At 43.0% G+C, this 9,889-nt stretch overlaps 1 protein-coding gene across 1 annotated transcript; it reads right to left on the bottom strand.

The window, feature by feature from the left end:
- Positions 1 to 210: 210 nt before the first annotated feature.
- INHA (inhibin subunit alpha) lies at positions 211 to 9,603 on the bottom strand. The gene is made up of 2 exons (XM_063428571.1): positions 8,657 to 9,603; positions 211 to 1,431 (listed from the first exon to the last, which is right to left on the bottom strand). Exons 1-2 carry the CDS (start codon positions 8,952 to 8,954, stop codon positions 521 to 523), a joined length of 1,209 nt encoding a protein of 402 aa, XP_063284641.1. The 5' UTR covers positions 8,955 to 9,603; the 3' UTR covers positions 211 to 520.
- Positions 9,604 to 9,889: the final 286 nt, after the last annotated feature.

The following is a 9,889-nucleotide window of genomic DNA, read 5'->3' as shown; positions in this document are numbered from 1 at the left end:
ATATTAGATTTATATAGCACTAACAGGTGTACTCAGCACTTTACAGGTGACATTACAGTAGAGGGAGGTACAGTAAGTGCAGTAGGTATACAGTGTATGTATATTTTATTTATATAGCGCTAACAGGTGTACTCAGCACTTTACAGGTTACATTACAGTAGAGGGAGGTACAGTAAGTGCAGTAGGTATATTATATTGTATAGCTTTGGGGTATTCATTCACAGTTATTTTTAACTACCAAAATAGCCAAACTGCAGCCAAGCTGACTTGGAGAATATTTTTCAGTTCAATTATTTTTATAGAAATTAAGTTGTTATGGTGGCAAGAGGTCTCTGACGCTGGCTTAACTTTAGGGGTTAAACCATGAAAGGTTTAACCCCAAAATCTGAGCTCCAATGCCAGATTGCTCTGCTCTTGTCCTTCCGCCTTTTGAAAACTCTTGGTATTGGAAGGCTAAGGCAGCACAGGCAGGGGCGCTGCTGTTGGACTTTGGTCATCTTCATAAAGTGAGCTATTGGCTCTAACTGCAGGCACAGTCTTGAGTCAGCAGATTTGGCACCGTCTCATATCTGTACGAGAAACCACCATCTGTTGTAGTGGTAACCCATAATGACTTCATTGTACTGGGAAGTGCGGCACAGCAGTGGCCCCAGTGGAGAGCTTGGCTCAAACCATGGCTTGGAGAACAGGTGCCATGGCAATAGTGAAACTGGAAGCTACCAGGGTGTACAATCCACTGGTCCCATCCTAGCTCCTCGAATGATATATTGAGTGAGCCGCGATGGCAATGGGCGCTCTCGATGCCTGAACCTGCAGGACGTTGCAGCAATTCCAGAGCAGATGGAGACCAGGGAACCTTGGATCTTCGACTCCGATGAGAGGGCCGAGTAGTGTACATAAGGAACGGGGTATATTCAGGCTCGTTGGTACATGGACAGGTAGGGCAATTGACCAGCATGACGAATAGACCCTGTGTTACATAGCTTAGAAAAGCTGGTGCCAAATGAAAGACAATCCAGTCATCAACTCTTTCTACCCTGGAAGTGGCCACAGTTATTGCTTTGTGTTCTGATAGCACCTGGAGGTCCACCAAGTGTTGAAGTATGTCAGAATTTCCACTGATGTTAAATGAAGAAGCAGGAAAATTGTCCACTTGATGGTCATGCTGGGTGACAGGGCCATCAGTTGGTGGCTGAGGCTTGTGATCATCAACTTGAGCAGAGGATAGGCTATGAAGTAGAGTGGGTTCATTTTTAGACGTGTCTTGCAACAGTTTTGGAGGGTGGGTTTGAGAATTTCCTGTGTAAAACCAAAGCTGTACTGACAAGACTTTGCGACTCAGGATATGAGGTGAAGGACGGAATATGTAAGTAAAACTGTTGCCAAGTTCTTCATGAGATGTATCAAGATTTGGGGTCTCACATAAGACATCTGAAAGAAAGAGCACAGGAGAACAAGATAAATCAAAGACATTCATCACAAAATACTCAAAAAAGTAAATATATATGTCAGACTTGGAGATTCGTTTTGTTTTGAACCTGCAAATTGTATGAATTTGGGCACATCTGTTTGGTCGAATTTCCAAGTTACAAGTCCAACATTCGTAATTCTGATATAGATTATTTTAAGCAAACAAATGTGTTTGAATGTCTATCTGTTCCTGTCCAAATCTGAGATGATTAAATTGCGTATACGCAGAAGTAAATTCACACTGACACATGGAGTTCAGGTTAAAAGAACTTCAAGAAAATTTAATGGCATCTGGTTAAAAAGCGGGCTCGCAGAGCCTTATAAGAGCAATATTACATCATCATTGAATATCAAGATAACAACAAATAAACATCATTAATTGGGTTAGGTGTTAAGTGGCTATGTCAATATCCACCCATCAATATTATTAATTGGCTTAAGTACTAAGTGGCTGGCTAAGTGTTCTCCCACCGAGAGGTGGCGTCATCTTGGACACGGGTGTGGACACGATGGTTCAGGCACCATCTTGCTAGCACGAGGCTTTACTCGATGGGAGGGGGGCTTTAGGCGCCATTTTGGGTAGTTAGTGATGTTAGATTTGAGGTCAGGTTCAAGGCTTTTTTAGTGAATGGACATTTCATTAGTGCAGTTTCTCATGATCTAACTATGGTATACTTTGTTTCATATTACAGGAACTTGACAATTCCGGTGTTAGTCATATCCTTCTAGAAAATACATTCTCATTCTAATATTCTAAATGCTGTTAGGAAAATCTGTCATATCATGAAGTTAATGGAGAAATTTAATAAAGGTTTTTAATCATTCTATAACAATTCCATTCAGCCGAACTAAACTTTTTCGCCAAACACAACAGGTCAATATTTATGTAAACGTACAAAGGCCATTATTGCGCCGAGAGTAATGAAGGTTTCTTATGACCTCTTCTCACATTCTGTACAGCACCGTGGACTCTGTAACTGAAGACAATGTCACAAAATATTTGTCTTCAGATTTATGTGATGGTTTAGCCTTAGCTTATAGACTTATGCCCACCTGGAATTTGTTTCATTCTAACAAATCGTGATGAAAATAATACATGTGTTGTCCATTATTTTTGTTTTCTTATTTCCTTTTGGACGAATGGAATGTCCCAATTGCCAGCAAGTCTTTCAATGGTTTATATAAGCAGATATATCCCTAGTTTGGAACCCTTATGTGGGATTGCCATATTTTTTTAAATTCCTTCCTATTTTGGTATCCTTAAATATGGCAACACCACATAATGAAGCATAACAAATTAGGGAGCTGTTTAGTAGATACCCCTTAAGGGTAACAAACTAGGGAGCTATCTACTAAAAAAAAAAAAAAAACTGCTTCCTAAATTGGTAGTGGTATTCTTAAAGGACCACTATAGGCACCCAGACCACTTCAGCTCAATGCAGTGGTCTGGGTGCCAGGTCCCCCTAGTCTTAACCCTGCAGCTGTAAACATAGCAGTGTCATAGAAACTGCTATGTTTACATTGCGGGATAATCCAGCAACATCACATTGAACATCACATTGCGATGACACTGACGTCCATAGGAAAGCTTTGAGTAATGCTTTCCTATGGGCGATGTTAATGCGCGTGTGCGGCTCTGGCCGTGCATGCGCATTCGGCGCTGACGTCGGCAGGGGGAGCTGAGGTCCCCAACGCCGAGGGAGCCCAGCGCTGGATTAAGGCAAGTGGCTTAAGGGGCTTTAACCCCTTCAGCCCAGCGTGAAGGGGGTGACGAGGGAGGGGGGGATCTAATAAACCTATAGTGCCAGGAAAACAATTTGTTAGTGTAAAAGCTAATAATACAGAAGTAGCCCGCTAGCGACATCTAATGGCAGTTACTGAATACTACCTCGTGCACCAAAGACCGACACATTTACAGCCTGGAGGGTTTACAAAGAACTTGCAAATACTAGGACAAAATAATACAATTAGAAAAAAATATTTAACCCAGTTATGTTTCTGTCTAGTCTGTTTTTGCCTCAAATTAACAATGTCCTGGCCAAGCTCAACAATTCCCTGTTTAGAGAATAACTGTGAATAACCCCCACAAACTTTCAGAATATGTTTTCACAAATTGCTCAGTGCCAAACAATTGTAATTATGTGATTGCATGCTAAGTAGGAGAATGTAAAAAGATGGCTTATTTCAGGGGCGGGGCCTGACCGCCATGCCGACAAGTCGCACAAGGAGAGAGCTCCTGCCGAAAACCCGCTAAAAACGCAAAACTAACAACTTTCCACTCGAGAAAACGAGCTGGGACTCGGCTGAAATACTTCTCCACGCACGAGAGACAGCTTCTCAAGGCTCCTGGCTAATATACCGGAGGTCACACCCTGAAGCCTCTTTGGGCCTACTCGCGGGAGCAGCCGAGAGGATACGGCCGGTCTCCCGGCTGCCTACACTGCTGTGGCACCTAGAGGTAAACGGGACCCCTGTTTCCCCCCCCCTGCCGTGAGGGACATCACGGCACCCACACAAGCGAGACCATCCCGTTGGGAGGCATCGGACAGCGGGGACGAAGCTAAGATGGCCGCCCATCATAGGCCCAAGAAGCGGAGCACATACGCCCAACACGCCGCGAACCCTCTACTGGAACTCGATCGGCTCTGCACGAGCCTCTGGACAATGTTATGCGACCGCGGAATGGCCCACAGACCGGCAGTCAAGCTAGTGGCCACATGGATCCGTCCTAAAACCCGTCGCCTCCACTACAGGCACCCCCCGCAAGCACCCAGAAAGGCCGAAACGACACGCAAAAGCCAGCGACCTCACAGGCGGGAAAAGTCACCTGGCTACCTGGGCAAACGCATGGATCCACACATACACGGGAGCTATGCCGCAAAACCTGGTCCCCACACAAGCCACTCACCTGTTCCGGGAACTTCTATCATCCCCTTCACGCCACTGCTGCTAAGCGAGGAGCTGCAAAGCTGCACACTCTACGGAATGCAAAGGGAGTTGATTCCCGGCCCAGAGGAGCCCCTGAGACAAACGACGCAGGCAGGACACAAGTCACTGCAATGGGCATAGGCTAAACAGACTACCCCTGTGACCTATGAACGAGCATGCCTCCATAGGGTCAGTCTACAGCCTTCTATCTATCCTGTCAGCCCCCAACCTGATGGACAATAAGGGACTTCCACTTACCTTCTTGTTTTCATTAAACGGACTCATTAACAAGCATAATAGGCCAACCAAACCTGGTTTTAAGCAAAATCGATACTAATTCGTTGCCGAGCATGTTCAGTAATATGTCAGCATTAAGTGAACCACTTGTCAATTTTTGTAACGCAAACTAAGTTTCATGCTAGGCACACAGCCTGCTTAATTAATGCCTCAATGTGCTATCCAATATGTGCCTCACTTGTATATACCTTGTAAAGATATGCAGATTGCAGATTGTACACTTAGGCAGCCAGACGGTTCTATTAACTAAAACATTATCATATGCTCAGTAATCCTAGTTACATGGTCCAAGCTTGTTTTATTCTTTTTCCTTTAACCTGTTGTAACATTTAATATAATCTTAAACGTAACTAAACTTAACAATTCATAGGCCTGTATAGCTTAGTGAATCTATGTATATCTACTATTGTCAGAACGCTAGAAATTTGCATGCTTGCTTCATTTAATATAATCTTAAACGTAACTAAACTTGACAATTCATAGGCTTTTTATAGCTTAGTGAATCTATAGATATCTACTATTGTCATAACGATGGATATTTGCATGTTTGCTTTAAAAAAAAAAAAGTGCTGTTTAATCTGCCACAATTTAATTTGTAAAAATGTTATGAAAAGCCTGCAGCTGCTATTGTGGCTTTGCTCGCCTATTGTTATTTCATGCACAATGAAAATAAAGAATTAAAAAAAAAAAAAAAAAAAAAAAATGGCTTATTTCACCACCCTCCCCCAGCCCCCCTCCCCCCCCCGACCTAATTGGATACAAACTATTACATTTATTAATTCTGCCAAATTAGACTCTAGTGATTGTTAGGCTTCCAAGTCATTGGGGAACAAACAGAGCACAGGGGGAACACATGGCAGGTGCAGTGTCGCCATATGGGCAGGTGAATCTGTACCTGTCAAACCATCCCCACCCCCTTTAATAAAACACAACACGTCTGTGTATGGGAAAACCTGTCCACAGCTATTATTAAACATAACATATAATAATAAATAAAAGTCATTGCCCCCCACCTATTGCCGTCTTATAATTTTAGCAGACCCGATAATAAATAGGGCAATGACTAACCATAAATAACATATAATAATATATAACACATAACCAATAAAGTGCCAACGTTTTCTTAACAGCCCATGCCCAGATACCCCTACACCTCCGAGGTTCTGAAACACCTACGGACTCTAAACCTCCGAACACCATAACCAACTGATAACTCCAATTCTATTTCACCATTCCTTTTTACCTACCCCTTTCTCCTTTTCTAACTCCAAAGTCCCTATCCCCCCATTTTCTTCCCTTTACCAGCCCCACCACAAGCTCAGACCTTGACTCCTTAAGATGTCTGTGCTCTGCCACCGTGCAAAAACAGTGCCTGGCTAAGCCCTTCTTGAAACCCACAGATTTAACAAATACCAGCCAATCTATTCTCCAGTTCCCTGTGCCTGACCACAACCCTCCTAACTTCCAAATTAAGCTAGCCATTAAACTGTTCACCTTACAATGACAGATATCGATCACCACCGCTTCCTTTGCATGCCGCCACCAAAGTCGCAGTATAATCTCTGACCAGATGACCATGACCCCGAGCAAAGCTAAGCTTGCTGAGCAAAGATTGCAATGCCCGAAGCATGACCTTCTTGGACTGACGCAATTCCCCCACCGCAGCCCGAAGTACTTTGCGCTTGTCCCGAGGCAACCGACATTCGCCCTTCGCCGAATCGATTTCCAGCCCCAGGAAGCAAATACAGTCCTTTCCACTGCCAAAGGAACCGCAAACAATCTGGCCACCCAATGAATGGTACACAACAAATGCAGGCACGATGAAGAGTTCCCGGACACGCACAAAAAGTCGTCCAAGTAATGCTCGACTCCCCGCTTCCTGACTCACCAACCACTCCAAAAAAGTGCTGAACTACTTGAAGTAGGATGCTGTGTGTGTGTGTGTGTGGGTGGGTGCAGTGTGTGTGTGAGGGTGCTGTGTGTGAGGTGTGCAGTGTGTGTGTGAGGGTGCTGTGTGTGTGAGTGAGTGAGGGTGCTGTGTGCGAGGGCGCTGTGTGTGTGTATGAGTGTGGGGGTGCTGTGTGTGAGGGGTGAAGTGTGTGTGAGTGAGAGTGCTGTGTGTGTGTGAGGGTGATGTGTGTGTGTGTGTGTTAGGGTGCTGTGTGAGGGTGATGGGATGTGTGTGTGTGCTGTGTGTGTTTGGAGGGATTGTGTGTTGGGGAGGCAGGTTAATGCCAATATATATGTATTTTTTTTTATAAAAGCCCCCAAAAAACAAGCATTATATCCCCCCTCCCTTCTAACCTCTAGCCTGGGTGGGGGGGAGGGGAGGGGGGCATGCTGCCATCCCTGGTGGTCCTAGTGGTGAGTAAACTCTAGCCTGTGGGGCTACAGTATACTCTTGGGAGACCTGGAGTGTTGCCATGGCAATGCTCCGGATGTCGCAAGAAGAACCCGGCGGAGTTGCATTACACTGTCTGTGGGCTGGTGAGGGAGATCTTTAATCTCCCCACCGTCCTGTCATGGAATGCAGAAGGGCCAGCGCTCAGATAGCGTGGGCCCTGCATGGACTGGCCAGGGAGATCATGTGACCTCCCCTGCCGGCCTCAGGCAATGGACATCGCGTCCCACTGGGCATTTGGTCGGTGTGCCCGATGGCCAGTCCGGGCCTGCCCCTGCTGAATGTTCCCATTCTAGATCTTTGCCCTGGAATTGCTCTTAGTACACAAGGTGCTTTGTTCTAGATTATTTTATTAAATTATTACCTTTATTTTTAAATTAATATTTTTATTACATAAACAAAACAGCTATGTTTATGTCATGAACTTACCAAAAAATGCTTGTCCAGTTCTGCACTCGTAATCATTAATAATCCTATTTGCTGAAACATATTGTACTGTCCATTTAATCTGCCCCATCAGCAGCCAATTTCTGGAAACCATCATAATTTTTAATTCTGTTCAATATTTTGAAAAAATAAAAATCTGACAAACTACAAAATCTCTAGCTTACGTTTCTTTCTTCTGGGTACAATGGTCACAAAATATCCAAGAAATAAAAAATAATACAATTTTCTCACAACAGCAGAAATCTGGGAAATCTCAGCTAATTTCAGATTTGATTAAATTCTAACTTCAGCAACTTTCAGCTGGATTTTTAATATCAATAACCGTCACTGAGAGTTTAAAAAATTTCCATGCTGAAAAAATGTCAGATGCTGAGGTGGAAATGATTGATCAATATAATGCAGCTTGGTTGCATTAAAAAAATATATTATTCAGTTGAAATATTGCTTTAAATTATTTTATATAAAGGGCTTTATTCACTAAACGCTGAATTGTAGTGCATTGAAAATCAAATGGCAAAATATAAGACTGGAAAAACTCTCCAACATTTAATTTACTAGAATTTGGTGTTTAGTGAATATACCCCAAAGGAAATATAAGTGACCTCGTTGCTTTAAGTTTTTATAACCCAGCTTTAAACATTTACACAAGTAATCTTGGTACAAACAGAGACAAATTCATCCTGTCAATCAAACGCTATTTTGAGCGCTTGTTAAAGTTACGCAACATGTGTCCACAAGCTTGCTGCTCAGCAGGGATTATCTTAATAAAATGATGGGTTTGTAAACGTACAATGATCTCACCCTAACGTGTAATCGTCTATGTTAAAATAGTAAGCACACATTGTACCTTCGCTTTTTAAAGACACCAAAGTTAAACAGTTCAACTACAGATTGACAGAATGATTTCAAGGTGGGGAAAGTGTGTAAAGGGTCACTCACTCGTTTTACGTAACGTGCAATGAATTGTAGGGTAGAGTAGATTAGTATAGAGCGATTCAAATATTTTTAGCAGAATTCTAGAGATTTCAGTTTAGAATGCTTGACTGAAGCATACAAGGATATTCAATATATGTTTCCTTTAAAGTCTTGTTGTAACTACTAAGCAGTGCATACCTGAGGAGGGGAACAGGATGACCTGAGAGCTGTCTTCAAGGCCTGCACTTTGCCTCTTGCTGTGTCTTTTTCGTATAGTCCTCTGCTCTGACCTCAGTGCTGGCCAGGAGCTTGGAGAAGGTATTGGAGAAGATAGTGTGGACACAGAAGGAGGGGGTCCCAGTGCATCCACAATCTGGGCCTTGATCTTGGACAAAATGTACAAACGGTCATCTTCTGGAATTTCGCACGTCTGACCCACCAAAAGGCAATTTGAGGCCACCAACAAAAGCAAAATGAGGGTCGACAATAACATCATGGAATTCTAGTTCCTTTCTTCAATGTAGCCTGTTCTTTTACCAGCTACCTTCAACCAATAAAGAGCCTTACTCTTCAGGCAATAACCACCCCTTCTCTTCTCTCTCCTGTCCTTGTATCTGATCTGGATCTATATTTTGTATCTTCTGGTTCTCTGTTTTTCAGCGCTGCAGAATATGTTAGCGCTATATCATTTGTTGTTCTTTTTCTTTCTGCTTTTCTGTGTTATTATGTTTTAGTTATTTCGCTGTCTCGCGTTCTCTTTATTGCTCTGTCCAGTTCGTTACACCGTATTGTTGCAATGCTGGATTAACTGCCTTAATTTTCTGTTCTGTTTTGTTTTTTGGGGAGGGAAGGTTGTCTATGTTGGCTCGTGGATACTCCTGGTTTTTATTCTTTTGGAGGAACAGCCGCTTCTTCAAGAATATTCTGTCTCTTTTCATCCCAAAAAACAGCTTTGGCTTCTCCTGATTGTCTCTCTAAATCTTACTGCAAATTTCCCAACTCGTAGAGGACCCCTGCCCACACTTCATGATAACGTTTGCGACACTGTAGATGTTCTCGCTGCTTATCAAATATCTCCTTTTTTTTTCCGAGTCTCTGCTGTGTCTGTGTATCTCATTCTTATTGAAAACAAGGCTTTTGTGCTTTATCAGAGTTGGCATTGAGAAGACACTGGGCATGAGCTAAATATTATCTGCAATAGATGCTTGGAATGTAATGTTTGCCCCAGGGACAAAGCAGTTATCAGAACTAGGGGCCAACATTTTCACACGGGAATAGACCCCGTTTCTTCAGAGACCTTGACGATAGAGACAGGCTGAAATATGGAGCAATTTAACTCTGTGTTTAAATGAAGGTATGAGACACAAATCTATACCAACAGTAGGCTGTAATCAAGAGATCAGGTGAAATACCCTCTGTTTACATGTTGAG

Source organism: Pelobates fuscus, chromosome 8 (genome assembly GCF_036172605.1).
Source record: "Pelobates fuscus isolate aPelFus1 chromosome 8, aPelFus1.pri, whole genome shotgun sequence".
Lineage (NCBI taxonomy): Eukaryota > Metazoa > Chordata > Amphibia > Anura > Pelobatidae > Pelobates > Pelobates fuscus.
Note: the sequence above shows the minus strand (reverse complement) of the source record. Positions and strands in the feature narration are given on the sequence as shown.

Coding starts and splice junctions, on each gene's coding strand:
- INHA (XM_063428571.1), bottom strand. CDS start 8,954: ATGATGTTATTGTCGACCCTCATTTTGCTTTTGTTGGTGGCCTCAAAT. Junction 1,432..8,656: donor CATCCTGTTCCCCTCCTCAG/GTATGCACTGCT, acceptor TCTTTCTTTCAG/ATGTCTTATGTGAGACCCCA.